General features: G+C 37.5%; 1 protein-coding gene and 1 long non-coding RNA gene across 3 annotated transcripts in view; one reads left to right on the top strand and one right to left on the bottom strand.

Moving 5' to 3' along the window:
- Positions 1-415: 415 nt before the first annotated feature.
- CBX6 (chromobox 6) lies at positions 416-15,708 on the bottom strand. 2 transcript variants are annotated; one of them, XM_026696406.2, is made up of 5 exons: positions 15,264-15,708; positions 15,087-15,130; positions 14,795-14,860; positions 14,569-14,635; positions 416-11,982 (listed from the first exon to the last, which is right to left on the bottom strand). In XM_026696406.2, exons 1-5 carry the CDS (start codon positions 15,330-15,332, stop codon positions 11,011-11,013), a joined length of 1,218 nt encoding a protein of 405 aa, XP_026552191.1. In that variant the 5' UTR covers positions 15,333-15,708; the 3' UTR covers positions 416-11,010. The 2 variants fall into 2 exon arrangements, with proteins under 2 accessions (XP_026552191.1, XP_026552200.1); XM_026696415.2 differs by having other exon boundaries at positions 416-11,928; positions 15,264-15,699.
- LOC148125639 (uncharacterized) overlaps positions 14,935-18,631 on the top strand; it is a 25,999-nt gene continuing 22,302 nt past the window's right edge. The window contains exons 1-2 of the long non-coding RNA XR_015743878.1: positions 14,935-15,115; positions 16,882-16,990. This is a non-coding gene — a long non-coding RNA (uncharacterized LOC148125639). The remainder of the gene's footprint in view (positions 15,116-16,881; positions 16,991-18,631) is intronic.

Below are 18,631 nucleotides of genomic sequence, written 5' to 3'. Positions count from 1 at the left end.
TTTATACACAGCTGTATGTTTATGACACATAATAATCAATATAGGAAGGAAATCTTTGGTTAAAATATCTTACTTACTACTCAATACTATTTTAGTATTGTTAGATTTAGAATTTTGTAATCCATCCAAATCAAAGTGATTAAAAAGGTAGTGGATCCTTCTGAAAGTGTTCTGAAAACAAAAAATACAATTTGTTGGTTCAAAAGAGAAGGGGAAGAGGAGGGAAAAAGAATTTCTACTAATTTTAAATGGCTGTAGGCAAAATAATTATATGTATATTGAAGTACAATGCCTATAGGGTATTGTCTGTAGCACAGACCGATTTTGCTACAAGATAATCAGTGAAATCAAGAGATCAGATCTGTCTTTAGTGTAGCAATACAAGATGGTTGAACATAAAATTGAGACAGATAGCTTGGAATGTAACAATTTATTGGGGTAATCTCTTCTTAATTCCCCAGTTCTGGCATTGATACAATATTCAAGAGCAACAGAAAGAACAAATGTACAAGGATACAAGAATAATTAGCATAACTTCCCCCCACTGCAAACTTGAAGCAACCCCCTTCTCTAATAAAAATGTCAATGGGTGATTAAATCACCCACTGTGTAATGCTTCCCAGCCATCCACTCTAGACAGTTTAGCCAGTTGAGCACTGGATTTTAAAAAGCAACCAAGCAAATGCAAACACTATATTTAAAAAGTAATTAAGACAACATAGTATTAGATAACATTTAATTCGTGTACAACTGTTTCATTAAATGCATTTTTATCATAATACAAAATAGTCACCAGATATATAGCTCTTGTTTTTAAAGCCTATTTGTATGCCAAGAGATAAGAACTTAATAAATTTAAACTTTAGCTTACTCTTCACCATAAGGTCTCAACTTTGTAAAAACTAAATGCCCAAGCTTATGCAGATTCACTCAAATATCTGAGTATTTGTAAGGCTCACATTAATATTCCAAACAAGTTACAAAACTCTTATGTGTTATTAAGGACCACAAATCCATTAATTCTCTTGGAGATTTCACTGTACCTGAGCATCTGTTTTGGCAAGATTGAGACCTGGTCTTGAGAATGTATGCAATAAAGGAATAAGCACTAATTCTATGCCTCCCTGTAATTGTTCGTGTGAAAGTATGAGATTTTCCTTGAATAAAAATAGTATGATATATTGTGAAATTTGAATATAGCATTCAGGATTTTAGAAGGAATAAAACATCAGGAACTTCACTAGAGCTACTGTTAGCTGTATTAATATCTATGTGGTACCACTAAGATTATGAAGCAAATCTGATGTACTTACTTTGTCCCCCTTGAAAATATTTACATATTTTCACATCATTTTATTCCTGCTTTTTTTGCATTTCAGGTCCTGTAAACTCTTGGATTTAAAATTATTAAAGCTTGCACTATTCAGATTCATTTTCAAAAAAGTATTTTGGAGAACATGTGAGTGAAAACATAATCTCTCTCTCTACAGATCTTTAAAGAACCAGTACATCACTGAGATGATATGGCTGCTTTAAAGAAATACGGGGAAGTGCTACATTCCTGCTCTTATATGCTCCAAAAGGCCTTTTTGGAATTGAACTGGAGTGATGCAGCTATAACAACTTCTTAGTTAGCTACCTTATTGCTGATAAGGTCCTATAAACACCACAGGACTGTCTCCCATTACTAACTGCAGCCTGCAAGAACAGATACAGATAATTGTAATAGTGGCTTGGTAGATCAGTGATAATGCAGCAGAACCAGGGAGTGCTTTTCTGACAATGAAATATGAAACATGGAAAATTTCCTATCTGTTGAAGTGCCTTAAACTATAACAAAACAAGTAAATACATATAACTATTTCCAAATGCTGCAAAATTAAAGAATCTTATCAGGCTCTCTTATTGTCTTCTGAATAATAAATACTCGCTGCTACAAGTCATTCCTATAAGTAGGAACAGTTAATTATTTGACAGACACAATCAATCACTAGGGAATGGGGAAGCATTCTTAGATAAAGGGGAATCCTTTAACATGGCACAAAATGTTTGCCAATATGATAATACAGAGTTTAAATTATGTGCTTACAATATTTTTAAGTGCTATATAAACCAGGAACCAGGTTTTTCATGACTCTAAATGATCTGAATGAATTCAATCATAAGAAACATTTACAATAATCTCCCAAGCAGCTTCACCTCTAAACAATAATTTACTGTCCACTGCAAAAATTAAATTCATTTTAAAAAACTGTATACTCCTTTGTTTCCTCCTACTTCTCTGCCTTGCCTATTCATATAATACTAGATGTGGTCTCTTTCTCCTAAAGTACTTTTTCTGGTAAGTACTGTAAGTAAAACTGCACTGCAGCTGTCTTCCATCTTCACAAGCAAAGAATGTGATGCCTATTCAGATGTTCTCGGCAGCCCTAATGAGGCAAGTGCCAGAAAAGGGCCACTCATTAGAAAATTACCAGATTCAGGAACCAGATATCTCTGGGGCATGTGTCTTCCTTGTCAACATTTTAACTGTGATATTTAGAAAAAATTACATACAGGGAAAAATTATCTACCCTACTGAAGAACAAAGAGTGCAACCAGGTAAATCCCAAAGGATTTATCTGAGCACTAGAATTTTTGTACTTAAATGAACAATTGCCATCACTAACTGTAGGAAAAAATGGCTTTTCAGATGTTGTTGGACTACAACTTTCTGCAGGACTGATAATGAAGATGCTATATGTTACATCTGTCAATCTCGAGAGAAATTTAGCTTTCCTAATATCATAACTATTACATTTTCATGTTTCACTAACTGAGATAGCATTGGTTTTATTCAGCAATTATTTTTCCTTAACAACTAGGCCTTATGCATTTCAATGATCTTATGTGCATGTATATGTACATATGCATTCATAGAACACTTATACGTATGTATGAATGAAATTTCACAAAAAACCAATCTAGAGCTTGCAGGATTTTAAGTTATACAAATTAAGAACAATTGCACATAATTATAATGAACAGGGGTTTGAAACACCGAGTTTCAGGTTCACAAGAGTTGTTTCAACTTTAAAATGATTTTTTCAAGAATTATTTTGAGCTCGAAACCATTCAAATTGAAACCATTCAGATAAATCTTGAGTATCAAAGAGCTCACACTGATTTCAAAATACCTCTGGAATGGTCAGAATTGTTTCATACTTAAAATATTTTAAATTTGAAACCTTGTGCACCCTCCCTAAAATAATACACGATACTGAAAATACGTTATCATTACTCAGAATTCTGCTAAGAACTAATTTTGACATTTTTTTTCCATCAAGCTTTGCTTACAGTTAGCAATCATTTAAAAAGGAATATAAACAATCCAATATTTTTAGATGTTGAATATCAATTGTACAATTTACCAATTGTAAAATACCAAACTTGGGGAAGGTTCTGATTCTATATCAGTATTAAGTCTAGATGCATAGATGCAGGATAGCTTCATCTACCTTTGAGTTTTAGAAGTTCCCTCAAAGTATATAGTACAAAAAATATTCAGAACTTGGTATAAGCAAAGCAACACACAAATTATATTGGGAAGCATGTAGCTTAACAGCAACATATTTTGCATGGAATGGAAGCTTGAGCTCAATTTCAAGCATCACCTATTGAAATCTGTCTGTCTCACGGAGATCATGCCCATAAGTATAATCAGTACTCAACCAGACTGAATAAACAGCTAACAACACCAGTGTAAGGCAGTTTCATGTTTTTCACATCATTTACTCATTCAGAAGTAACACTGATAAATAATCTTTAAGCCAATAAAAAAAAACAGATCATGCATAGGTCAGATTAGAGATTGTATCAAGTTGAAAAAAAAAGCCATGTGGGGAAGGAGAATTTTCCAATCCCAAACTTCATCACTCAGGATTCTCAATGTGTAAGTTAAGTGAAAGCTAATGTTTAATTAGGGAAATATTAAAGGGAAATATAAATATTCAGAAGTGTTTATAAGCACTGAGAACAGCAAGTTTCTCCTCTTCCTCTAAAAACCAATTTCAGCTAGGGAAAAAGGAGATCTCAAAAATAAAATTAAACAGCTTATAAATCACAGCATTCTTTCAGACCACAACTAGCTATTCCTAGTTCTCAAAATTATGGTCACACTACTGGCCCAAGCTGTCTTTGTCATCACAAAGCATGGTGAAGGGTTAAGTGGAGGATTATTTATTTATATATACATAGTACATATACTTATATTGAAAATATCCCAACTTTGTACTATCAGGAGACAGTCAAAAAAGCAGCAAAGCAAGCAACACTGGAACGTGAATGCACCAGGGAAGAAAACAGTGCAAAGCCTTGGGGCAAGAAGCAAGGAGTGCGAATAGAGACACACCTGACCAACTAGAAATACATTCCAAAGCTATTACATTACTCTACCCATGACCCAACAGTTTCCAATTTACTGCATAAACTTAATTCCCCAACAGGGGCAATTTGTGAATTCTCTTCACTATCTTGTTTTCTCCTCCATATCAATTATCCAAATCTAGGCTCTATAGAAGGTGGACAGCAGGAAATGCAGCAAAGAAATCACATTTCTTCTAAACAGAAAAAGAGAAACACAAATCTCACACTGACACTTAAGTCATCCCTTTTAAATAGATATTAAAATAGAGGGATTATTTATTTCAGACAATTTATATAGTCACCCACCTCACAAGCAGCAGTTCTGGGCAGCTAAGATTATTTTAAAAATCAATTAAAAACAACCAATTACAATAGTATACACAGAGAAATAATCTTCAAATGGGCAGGATTGAGTTATTGAGCAACAAAAGAAATTATCCCCTTGAGAAGGATCCACAGAGTCTGAAGAGTGGCTTATTGTTGCCATACTTTAATCTTTCACAGCCCATTTCATGTATCAAGCCAACCAACAACTCAAGGCTATGCTGTGGTTGGATTTATCTCCGGAATGTATCTGGGAACACTCAGGAGTATGAATATAATATCTGTCTGCAACATCATAAAGTGGCTGTGTCTTTTCCCAAGACCACGAGAGCTGCCACATGATACTGAGAAAGCTACTTTAAGGAGACACAGAAAGTTCTACGTGCTGCATAGCTGTAGAAGCATTCCCTTCTCTAGTCTTAAACTCTCCAAATAGGTTGAATTACAAGCCTTCTCAATGTTAAGAGTGTGGTCTTATCTATCCAGAAGGTATAAGAAAGTCTGATTAGTATGGAGTGAAATAGTAACCTCAGTGAGCAAAAATATCATAGTTCAACCTGTAAAAATAGCTGAAAAGCTTTTCTAAGAGTGAATAGATGAAAAATAGTTAATCTGTAAAATATAGGTTCATTAGGGAGCAGTAGTTTGTTTCCTTGGGAATACATCTAATATTTCTTTTTAAGTAGATTTCAGTTTTCCATTAACTCTTGTTGCAGGTAATGAGACATTCAAAATTAAGAGCCAAAACAAAAATGCAAATTTCCATGCAAGCAAAAAGATCAAAATTATAATACTATAGCACTACACTAGAACAGCTATCCTTCCCCATTCTTGTCCAATGCCTGCCTTATAATTTCCACATCAATGATCTGATCTGTATTTGCCCATATGACTAACATGGTATTCACACATTTAGATTACATGGACTGTGATAAGAAATCTAAGATAGGCATTACTGTTACGCTGCCATTAGGTTGTGTGAATTCTTTCCTAGCACTTGTTCACACTCAGCTTCTACAATCAGCACTTCACAGGTGATTTTTATGGATAACATAAATATACAATTACCATCTTAGGCAATTGTGAATTTACATCATATTACCCTTTCATTATATATCTTCCTTCAATATTTTAACAGTATATTTCATTTGCAAGGCTACACTTACTTTTTTCATCTCATTTTCCTTATGTTTCACAATTAATATAATCACCATGGCCCAAGCCATCAGAATTAGTTTAGTGCAGTTTTTCCCATGTTGTGGTTCTTCAGACTGTAACTACTGACTGACAGGGAATTTTGGGAGTTGCAATTCCAACTGGCATTTGGACTGTGCCAATGTTGGGAAAATTGCTTTAGTTTTTGCTTTCTTCAAGAAGGCCCTGATCATATCTCTTAATGTAGGAGAGCTACATATTGCCCACTTGTAAAAATCTTGGTTATACAAGTATGAAAGATGTATTTGGTTAGAAAAAGTATTTCTGGTATACCAACTTCAGTATGAATGAACTGGCTTTATCACTGAACATTTTGCCAGATTATAAGGGTATGTTTCCTTCACAGCTACCAAACACACATACATCTTGCTTGTCAGAGATCCCAGATCTTACTGAAAACCACAAAGCAGCAACATGTCCCATTCAATTCAGCAGATCATCATGAAGTACAACTGATAACTTGCATGAACAAGTTAATAATAAAATGCCACATAGTCCTGCCTGACAAACAGAACAAGGCTAAATTCTGGCTTCATAACTATGGAAGGAGGCATTCTCCCTACTCCTTCAAGTTAAGGGTAACAGAAGGAAGAATTTTCTCTAAGATAAGGATTTGCTTCCTCACTTTAGAAGCTGCATCTCTTCTTACATTCTTTGCTCTTCCTTCCCAATTTAAATTATCTGAATGCCTTCCTCTACCACTCATAATTGTAAAAATACTCTTTTCTCAAAGGACCAGCTAATATCACTACATTTGTGCAATTACTGCATTTAATATTTTTAAATCTCTATCCTCCTCTGTCTGTAAAAATCTTCTTTTTTTAAAAAAAAGAACTTTTCCTTTTTTCTATTTTTTTCCTTTTATTTGCAAAACTAGTCTTCTTTCTCAACCCCCACCCCATCAAACTCTCCTAATAACAAAAGTGGCCACAAGCATGGCAAAGATACAAAGAAAACCGATACATACAACTCACATGGCGTCTTTGCACAGACTGTACGCATAGAAGGGCTTTTATGCTTTATGATATAAGGAGAAATTAAGATTCAAGGTAATAAACAAAGCTCAAATCATTAAAACACAACAATAGCTCTATATTACCCTCTAGTGGTTTGACTGCATCATGAAACAAGGTTTCATTTTAACAGAAAAGATCAACACAATTTGCTTTCATAGAGCATGTGCCAAGGAAGGGAAAAATGATCTAAGGCAAGAACAATCTTGCATTCCAGTATTACACATAACTGGTCTACCCCTGCCCTTAAAGGAGATGATTCTTTCTGATGTGAAGAAATTTTCTAGCTCCTGGGAGACAGGCAAGAGCAACTTGGTTGGTATGTTACAGAACCCCTCAAATTAATTAGAAGCTGCTAGGCGGCTATTTATCCTCCTTTTATTTTGTCCAAACAGCAGGCATTTCTTTGCATCAAATTGGCTCAAATCCTTTATATCTCTGTGAATTAATTACTCTAATTCACAACCTTAGCCCGTTCTTAAAATAGCCTGCTGGTTGTAATCAGATAGAAGAGATAATAGCAATACAACCAACAATTAGCACCATATTCTGTTTTACCAGACTGGCTCAATAGCAACCTGCCAGAGATTTCTTACTCAGACACCACTTGTTTAAATATTTTTGGCTAAATCTCCAGTGATCAGCACAAGCAATGCAAAACTAGACAAATCTACTAACTGCAAATGCTACTACTCCAAATGGATTTAAGGAATCCTACAGTGAAGGAGCGCACAATTTTCATTAACTCAAGAGTTACATCAGATGTAACATGTGACATACAGAAATAGGAAAGGCTAGGCTCCATTTGAGAGGAGGGGCTCAGGAGTACAGTAGGTGCTACATTAGTTTGTTGAGTTTTAAAACAATCATTGCATTCCTTAAACACCATGAAGGAAAAAAGGCCCAAATTTTTAGCCCAAGAGATGCTGGAGGGCCACAGGCAGCTTTTGGACCATAATTTTTCCACCCCAATTTACTGCTTTTCATTTTTAAACACTTGCTACAGTGGCAATTATAGCAGTCTAGGAATTGCTATTCAAGCAATCTGTGGTAAGTCCTAGAAATTTCAGCCTTTGACTTTTCCTCAAGCACTTTTCATGTGGAAAAAAAAAGTTCCTTATTTATTTTCCATGTATCATAGTAAAGAACAAAAGTGTGTGGAGTAAATTTTATGCCTTAAGAGGCAGTAAACATGTACATGTTAGTTTTAAGCAGATATACCTCCTCAGCAAATATTTAGTGCATAAATTGTATACCCAATATCTTCATGTTAAAATGGTCATAAAAGAGGAAGGAGAAATTATTTAATCTCCTCCTTTCACTTTCTCCAGGCACACACTCCACTATTTCCAGTAGTTGATCTTTCGGGATGGAATAAAATCAAACAAAACCTGTTCGATGCATTTGGAGGAGCTTTTTGTTGAAATCAGCCAGTTTGTTAATGACTATTTTTTCATAATACCTCTAAGAAAGGTAAAAACCATATTCTATGGAAACTCACAGAAATTAAAGTGACAAGAGACTCCAGGGAACAAGGGGAAATCAGCCGAGATTGTGTGCTTAAAGTATCTGAAGAGTTTCCTATTGAAATTCCTGTTTACAATGGCTATCTAATTTGTTTCTAACAAAATGCCACAAAAATAAACAATTGTAGAACATGATTGACTATTCAACCACCCTTATATTTCCTTTTGAAGTTTCATAAAATATTTCTATTTTTTCTCTTAAAATCTTTTTAATACAAGTCTCCCTGTTCTCTCCCTATTATATATCTCTATCCTCATCCCAGCCCACCCACCTTTGAAGCCATCAAAATAAACTCTCATGATAACGCCTCCCATTCTTCTGAGGCAATACAATGATACAACTTGTCTTACTGACTTCACAAAAAATTACAAACAGTGAATTCCAAAGCATACATTTGTGGAACATCAGAAAGCCTTGGAGTTCTATATCAGTGGGAGGAGCATGGAGGTAATAACCCTGCACACTTTGTAGAGTTCACGGATTAAAAAAAAGATACTAAAGAGAATGGATGACTGGATAACAGTAAAACTCGAATATCTCTTCAATATTCACTGCACTCAAACTGTCACAAACAATACAATGCTTAACATCATAAACTTTGCTTTTGGTAGGCATTTATGTATAGACACTGATATTTAGGACTCTTAACACACATCAGCTCAATCTTTTTTCTAACAAAGTTCTGATTTCTTCTTAAGTATGGATATAAACAAATGGAATTCTGTAAAGTCCTTGAAGAGAAGAATGTTAAAAAGAAAACACAGGGGAAAGAAAAGTCCATCCTAATGGAGAGAATGAAATCAAATCACTATTTTTTAAAAACCTTATCAATCAAGCAGTAAATGCTACAGTATTTGCAGCACCAGGTTTCACTTATATCGCTAATAAACTTTAAAAGAACAAAACCAAATGAAACAAAAACAACAACAACCCCTAAGCAGAATCTTAAAAGACAATTGTTCAGACTGGAACATAGAGAAGACATGCCATTAAGAACAAGAGTTAGTTATTTCAGTGACAGCATAGCATGCAGTTGAGCCCTTAAGAATCACCTCATAGACATCCTTCCCATCATAATATAACAATGTATAAATAGTTTGCTGGACAACACTACATACATACCCACATGTGCCACTACTAACAAATTGGAGGCATAGTATAGGGGAGGAGAAGTTTGCATCAAAGCTGGAACATGTGACAAAAGAACTATGAAGTGGAAATTTGAAGAAAGTTACTTCAGTGAATGTTAGTCATCAATATATGGAGTCATTGTTCCGAACATTTGTAGGTGGTGGAGGTGGAGGCAATATAGCAAAAGCAACTACATTATTTGCTTACAAGGCAGAGCACGCAGGTTTCAATAAGAATGAATTAAATGAAAGGAAGGCATGGCAGGCGGATGGATGGGAGGAAGAGGCAAGCACACACTAAACATACACACTGTCTCCCAACAAACATACCAAGATCCAAGAGACATATAATAAATGTTTACAATATGTTCTTAGCACCTTTGGTTGGCAACTGTACAGGCAACTTGAAATCTTGGGAACTGCAGAAATGAATGTTCTTCCATCTCTTTTACTGAGAGAAAAATAGAAAGAAGCAAGCACCTTTTTCCTACTTCGCTGACATATAACTAAATATACTAATGTAAATAAGTATAGTGGGTTGTATCTCAATGCACTTTTCTAAAGGAGAATTAGGCCCCACTTTTTTTGAAATATGGTTTCAGAAAAAATAAAACTCATGCATCTAATATGTAAAGAAGAACAAATGATGCAAGATTAAAAGCTTCATAAGACTGAAGCAGCTTTAGCTTAACAGTAAAAAAAATACAAAATTACAATCAGGAACTATTACAGATACAGTTCAGGGCTAATGAAAAAGGGAAAATGGGCCTAGGCCATCTACAAGTGCAACAGAACGACCTTATTTGCACTTGTAATACATGCACAGTGGAACAACATTCAGAAATGCACTGGGCATATCCAATCCCTATGAAGTTCTGTAGCGGTTTCTAAGTTCTGTAGCAGTTTCCCATAACTATGGTGACATTTTCCTTGTCAATCCAAATTATCTTTGTCAAATCACAAATATACAGGAAAAGTGACCGGAATAAAGTGGCAATTCATGGAAAATAACTCACTTTGAGTTTGGCCAAAGGGTCACTTTTTTTTGTTTTTTGTTTTGAACACGAGGGGAAAATTGATCATTCACTTAATGTACCCACCATTCTCCCAAGCTCTTATTTACCAGGTTCCTGTCAAAAAGATGCACTTTTTGAAGACCTTCAAATATGCACAAAAGGAAAATTTATTTCCCAGCGTGAGTCCTAACAGCTGTGGCATTGGAGAATTTCAAACACATCTATTTCCATTCCTCTATCACCTTAATTCCCAAGCAAAATGAGAAAGAACAGATGAGAAAGGAGAGAAGAAAGCAAGCATTCATATCATGCATGGTCTTGCAGTATAGCCTCCTTGTCTCCTCCCCTCCCCCAACATTTGTGAAAGAGGAATACATCTCTTTATTTGCTGCCTCCTCCTCCTCCACCACCACCTCCGGCTGCTGCCACTTTTTCAAAATCTTCAGCATTGCAGAATTCCTTGATTGTGACGGTTAATAGATTGCTGGTGACATCAGTAACTACCACATTAGAGCATGGAGACATTTCAGGTCGCCAATCACTAGCCTCCTGTTCTGGGTCAGAAGACAGTGGAGATGATGGGATCTGACCTACTCCATTCCCTCTGGAAGGTGACTGCTTACTGGTCACTGCTGACTCAGGTGGAATTGACAGATCGAGGACCTCAGATTCACGCCAGTCAGGAATGGCAGGATTTAGAATCTCAGGAAGCAGCTTTGGTGGGGAATCATCTGGATCAGATGAGGAGTGTGGAGCTGGTGAGGGGCAGTCAGAGGAGCTGGAACTGCGGGCATCATAGGCAGAAGAGCCCATGAGTCCACAAGAAGCACCTTGAGAACCTCCTGCCTCTGTCTTCCCCTCTAATGATGGGGTTGGAACAGATGGCTTGTTATACAGAGGGAAGCTTCCGAATTTCATGTGGCGGATCTGATTACGAAGCATGCTCTCACTAAACTTCTTGCTCTTACCAATTACCCGATTTCGGGAAGGGATCTTAGAACGTGCCAAGTTTCCTCCCCCACTTGCTCCTTTGCCACTTTTATCAATGACTTTCAGATTGAGAATAATACGACTACGCTTGGGCTCACGAGGTTTCACTTTGCGGTTGATGATGCGTACGGTCTCTGAGAAAGGAGAGACAGGAGGGCGTATGCCAGAGCTCCCACCCACTCCACTGTTCTGTGGATCCGGGCGGGGCAATGGGCGCCGAGACATACGGTGGCATCTTCGGATGTCCTTCTTGAGCCGGTGCACTGCAGCACTGGAGTGCAGTTTCGGTGAGGATGTGCTAGAACTGGGCTTCACAGAAAAATGTACATCCCCAATGTGTAGGGCCTCTGCTTGGGCCCGAGCCTGCAGTAGATGGGATAAAATGAAAAACATGGAGTTAGATTAAAATAAAATATATTCTATGTGCTGAAGTCCAGGATCCTTACAGTTGGGAATACAATTCTAAACACAAAGCCAAAAAAGATGAAGAATGAGTTCTGGATTTCAAATACAGCTTCCTTGTGGTTCAAAGCAGTTTTGCCTAAGCTTAGTCTAACCTAAACATGATATGGTTACACACAGGGAAATCCCAACAGGACTCTATGAAATGTATTTCCATTTTTTTAGCATATTAGGATGTTAAGGAACACAAAGGGTCAAGGGTTTATGTTTACTAATTAAGAGTGACACTAGATAGTTAACTTTGATGCATACATTTGAGCACAGTAATACAGTACAAATTAGTTTGCCCAAATTCGAAAACACACAAAGGTGAGGCTTATAAAATTAACAGTTCTTAGGACAAGAGGTTTCTGTGATTATACTGTTAGCAAAAGTATCCTGACATCACTGGAGTTTTCATGCAGACCATTTTTCAGACCATCCAATCAAATCAGTGCTTGTACTTATTCACTAGAGAAGTGAGACGGGGTAAATAAATAAATACTACTATTTATTTATTTGCCATCTATCTTGCTGTGGGATTACTCTAGGCAGCCATACTAGTATTTATTCATTTGATTTATATTGCCGCCTATTCACCCATGGCGACTTGAGGCGGCTTACACAATGTAAAATCATATTTAAAACAAAAAATACAAACAAAAAAAAATAAGAACTAACAAAAAGAATTAAAAAAATTAGTAAAGTACAATAGAACAAAATTTGGGAAAACAAAAAACAAAACAAAACCCCAAAACCAACTCCCACCCCGCACCCTGACGACAGCGGATCACACTAGCCATTTGATGGGTTCCATCCCTCTCTGGGTTCCCCAGGCCCGCTGGCAAAACCAGGTCTTCAATGCCTTTCAGAATTTGTTGGAAACAATATCAAATTTGGATAAAAACAAGAAACAGTATTTCAAGTAAAAATATTTAACCATTAAATATAATTTATTTATGTCATACAAAATTATTAGGAATATAGGCAATTTGCTACAAATATAAGATCTGGAAATTGTTTTGATTTTAATCAAGAAAAATATATTTAGACTCTTTGATTCATGGGTAACTAGCAACAGCCTATAGACAGATTAAATATGATTCTTCTAGACAGTGTCAATCATTATGATGCCTAGTCACTTGAAAATGAATCAACTGCAAAAACAAGCAATGTAATGAAATGCACTTTTCCAGGATTTCCAAAAATATTATTTCTGGTCCTAAAACATTGTAATGTACTTAATAGCAATCATGAATCTTTTAGACACATCTTCTCTACTTAATATTATGCTACAGATTAGCATATAGAATTAAGACTGTAATGGTATGCAGTTAATGTTCAGGTTAAATCAATTACAAGTAATCTTCACTTAGCCACTGTTCAAAGTTATGATGGATCCCACAAAAGCTAGATCACCCCCCCCCCCAAAAATCTGGCTGTGGAGTTCTTATGATGGCATAAACCCCTCCCCACACTCCATAGTCATATAACTCCCATTTCAGGCACTTGGCAACAGGTTCACTTTATGGCCAGTTGCAGTGTACCCTGGTCACATGACTGTAATTTATGGGTTTTGTCAGTTTCTGTCTTTTTCAGCCAGTTTCCAGCGTAAAAATGCCCATAGGAATGAAAGGATTTGCTTAACAATTGTGGCATTGGCTTAAAGATGCTGTGCTCCCTTAACGACCGCTACAAAAAAATGTGTAAAATCAGGTTGGTCACATGGGTGCCTCAATTTTAAAACTCTTCATTATTTACTATGGAAATTCTGGGGTCAATTAGAATTGTAAATTAGAGAGGACAAGTCTGTCAAGATCCTTTTGCAAAGCTTGTCTTCTGGGGTGTTTTCTATTCCTGCCAGCTTAGTGTCTATTCCTTCATCGAAATAATTTATGAAGATATTGAAGAATACTGGGTTGGAAACTTTTGGTACTGCACCGCTTACTTCCCTCCATACAGTGGGATAACTTGTGAATGTTCAAACATGTAGTAAAGACTTTAATTTATGCTGATCTATGACAATAAAAAACTGTTGGTTATTTATTTAAGTGATTTATAAAGCTGCCCATCTCACAGTTGCTTAAACTAGCAGACGTCCTTGTAACTTTCTTGATAACATAATAATTATTTACCACTTCTACTGGCATTTTTAAAAATCTGGGGTTTTCTACTTATCTCACTTCAAATGATAATTAGGAGTAACTTCTTCGCTTTTTTGAAATCAAACAGCTATCACATTCAAAATAAGGCCATTTTTTTAAAAAGTCTGACAAATTAAAAATGATGGGTTATAGCCATTGGCCTGTGCCAGTTCATCACACGCATCACATTTAACAAATGACAGTTTGTCAGATTTATCAGTTAGAGACTGTATTCAACCATAATAAAGAAGACCAAATAACATTTGATTTTTTAATCTATTCCTTTCCAATTCCAGTTTTTTAATATTTAGACAACAGAAGCCCAAAACTTTAATCAACCATCAAGTTATTAAACAGAAGTTACCTTTAGCAGAAAAGTTTTAGGCTTAGGTCCTCTCTTCTTAGGTCCATAAAGCTCACGCTCACGTTCCCTTGTTGAGGTGGGAAAAAGAAATTAAACTTTTTAAAAAGCCCAAACATGAACAATTAAAAAGAGAACATTCTTCTAAAATAAACAGAGTTAACTTCCTGACTACAGGAAATAAATTCTCCTGCAATTCCTCCTCTGATTTTCAAGACTTTCAACTCACTTTTGCTCAAAGGCTGCAATCAAGCGAGAATCTAGGATATTTTCCTCGGGTTCCCAAGTGCTGTACCTGCACAGATTCAGACGAACAGAGCGGGTGACACGGTGTTCACTCGCATCCGAGGAGTTTGCGGGGTGGGGTGGGGGAAGGGGGACGGGAGAGGAGACAGCAAACCGCCCACTCGCCCCGTGGGTCTGATCTCCAAGAGAGGAGGAAGGGCAGAGCGCCAGCCCGGCCAGGCCCCAAGAGGCGGGAACGGGGCTTCGCGCGGAGAGGCTGGAAGGCAGCAACTCACTTGATGGCCCAGCCTTTCCATTTCACCAGGTATTCGATGCGTCCCTGCAAAATACGTGGGCGGAAAGAAGGGAGGGTGGGTGGGTAGGAGAGCGGAAAAAGAGAAGAAAAAGGAGCGGGTTAGAGACGGTGGCAACGGCAGCGACCCCAAGCCGAGCCCCGCCGGCCCGCAACTCACCTTTCGGATCCGCCGCTTGATGATGGATTCGGCCGCAAAGACCCGCTCGCCCACTGCAGAGAGCTCCATCTTTGCTCAGCCTCAGCAACAGCAGCACCCACAGCCCATAATAATCCCGCCCGCTCCCTCGCCTTCCCTTTCTCCCTTTCTCGGGGCTGGCTGGCTGAGTGAGTGACTGAGGCGGGTTGTTGGCGGCGGCGGCGGTGGTGTTCCCGCGACGGCGGCTCAGAGCGATTGAATCGTGCACACGCACGAGGGACGAGAATGCGCCGGCGCACGCGTGCAGGCCATCTTCCCCCCTCCGCGCGCGCCCGCCGAACGCACGCGACCAGGGACGCGGCGGGAGGAAAGGGTACGTGACGCGAGCAAACCCCCCGTTTAACGTTCGCTGCCGCTTGGATAGTCCGTGCCTCCTTCGCCCCCACCCCCACCCGGGAAAAAGCCCACAGGGCGCAAGCGCGGTCTCTTAAAGGGGCCTCGCTGTTGACTTCCGAGCACAAAAAAGGACGTGGACGTGCGAAGAGCGAGAATAGGAAAGTACATAGTGGACTCGCTCGCAGGGGTAGTGCCCGCTCCTCTCCCCTCTCCCCAGTAGGTTTCCTGCTAGTCTTTCCATTTTCTCGGCGAGCGCCTGTCATTATTCATAGCTGTCATTTCCTGCTTCCTCCTCCGTGCAGTGGTGATTTCTCCTGTAGCAATTAAAAAATAACTTCTGATGTTATTCATATAAAATACAAATAGTGTCAGAAGGCATTAACTACCAGATAGGTCTCTGCTTTAGAGGCACGTAACTCGTTCAGCCCAGTTAGCTGAGATTCAAACCATGTTTTCGATTCTTGGCTTGTCTTGCCGTTCAGACGCCCTGCCGGGAGATGAGGAGGTTGTAGTCAAAAACATTTATGAAATCGGGAAAAAAAGTGGCTTCAGCAAAATTTATTCTGAGCCTCAAAGATTGGATTTGTCATGCTGTCTGCCGGTTTTATTTGATCTTGAAATTCACGTTCGTTAAAATTGAACAAGCAAAACAAAGACCGCTTATCCGTAAAAGTAGAGTAACCTTGCTCATATCGCGTTACTATAATACATTCTCTCCCTTTTAAATAGTAACCTCCTCATCCTACTTCTGGGCATTTATTTGCTGTATCTTTATTTGTTGGGCATTTATTTGCCTTATACTAAGTCTGCATTGTGGGAAACCAGAAGAGAACAAAAACAAAAAACCAATGAAATTTAAGCTATTCATATTACTTTTCTTTTAGCCATCAATCCATAGTGAATAAACCAGCCAACTATTTGTTGTTAAATAGCAAATTCTGTGCTTGGACACATTAGGGAAAAAATGGAAAATAAAGAAGTGTAAATAATATCATTATATAAAAGTGCAATGAACCATTAAAAGGATCTTGGAAAGCTAAAAAACGGAGTGCTCAACATTTTAGGATGCTCCCTTATTCCTTATACTTTTTTTTAATCTGTTTGTACTGTGTGTGCTTACGTCATTTAGGATTTCTGAATTGGAATAACATATACCCTATAAATAATGGTACAACCTTTAACAAGAAGGTAAATAAGAGGAAATCATGTATTTCCCTTTTCCTTCTTTCTTTCCTGTTAAAAGCTGGATCTCTACACATTTGAGTGGATGCCTTCAACCTCTACTATTGTTTAGGAAAAGAACCTATGTTTGTATACAAAATTAAATGTCAGAGATTCATCATTGATAAAAGGTACAATTTATTTACATAATATATAATTTGGAACGTGGCACCATCAAATACAGTGATAAATGCCAATTTAGACTATTTTAAGGGGGAACTGAACAAATTTCAAAGATAAGTATATGATTAATGACTTTATTAATTGATGGCTATTTGTAGCTCCCAAAATTGTTGATTGCCTACTCTGTACATCAAATGCTGGAAAGCAAAAGATTATGACTTTCCTTTTCATGTTTTCCTTTTCATGTTTTCCTGACCTAATTGTCTTTTGATATTTTGCTCTCCCAGGGCACCTCATACGTCTTTAATTCACAACTGCCCTTTTAAGGTGTGTTGGGAGTAATATGAAGTATGATAAAAATTCAAGCAGAGTTTCTGATCTATCATACTTGATTAATGCATGCACTTGATCAGATCCAGCATGTATTTGCAACCATATGCATCAAACTAGACACATCACATGGTGGATAAAGCTCTTTAAAATCCAATAGTGATCCTATCACATAAACTACTATTTGTAATTCAGAAAGTGGCACCTAATGTTTAAAAACAGTACAGGCTTCTTTATGTATAATGAAGTGATTACTGTCATGACTTGCCCACTTTCTTGACACCATGTATAGCAATTAAGTGCTCTGATATGCTTCAAAGATATTGGATGAGATTGCCAAAGCAATCAGCACTCTGGAGAGCGCTTGGCACCTTGCTTTGTTTACAATCTGTAAATACTCTAAAACAGGGGTGTCAAACTCACATAGTCATGTCGGTGTCATGTGATGTTATTGTGACTTTTCCCCCCTTTGCTTAACTGGGCGGAGACGGGGCCAGAATGTGACACATCTGGCCCGCGGGCGGTGAAAGCACAAAAGGAAATTAAACTTGCAATCACTGTAGTATGAAACTGATGAAAGAATTTAATGGATAAAGATTCAGGTAATTTAAGCCTAGAATAATCTGGAGGTCCTCAGATTCCTTACCTGAGGAAGAATCCATGTGTTTAACAAAAATCACCCTGAAACAAATATGATTGCTTGGACTAAAACAGCAGTCCCAACATTCAGGGAAAAAAAGACTCAACAGGTCTCAGCAGGAACCCTAAACCTAACAGAACCAGGTTTTAAGGGTCTTCCAGGTCTTTTGCAACTATGCATAATTCCAGGGGATGCTGTTCTAGAGCAGGGCTCTCCAACCTCGGCCACTTTAAAACTTGCGGACTTCAACTTCTGGCAGTTGGAAGTCTACCAGTCTTAAAGTGGCTAAGGTTGGAGACCCCTAGAGGATAGGAGCTGCAATATAATTACTGCAAGATTATTATATGTGCAGAGATGTAAAGATCTGACAGTACCTCTGTGGTTGGTGAAATTTATAGATCTTTTTGAACGGATAGACTTCTTTGATTAGAGATTATGTACATTTATTGGTGACTGAAAGCCTCATGCACTTTTTGCATAAACATGAATACAATGAAGTTATTTATGGTTTTGATGATTAGACAGGACAGATCATAGAAAGAATATATTGTAATTTTAGAGAGATCATAACATACTTCTACTTAATAACTGCTCTGAAGAATATTGGAAGCCACTTCATTTTTAATTTTTTTATTGCACTTTTTTTCTTTTTCTTTCTTACTTTATATTGGTTTGTAAT

The sequence above is a fragment of the Pseudonaja textilis genome, chromosome 5 (genome assembly GCF_049901715.1).
Source record: "Pseudonaja textilis isolate UNSWEBS1 chromosome 5, rPseTex1.2, whole genome shotgun sequence".
Classification (NCBI taxonomy): Eukaryota; Metazoa; Chordata; class Lepidosauria; order Squamata; family Elapidae; genus Pseudonaja; species Pseudonaja textilis.
The sequence above is the reverse complement of the archived record's forward strand: the minus strand, read 5'-3'. Positions and strand labels throughout refer to the sequence as shown.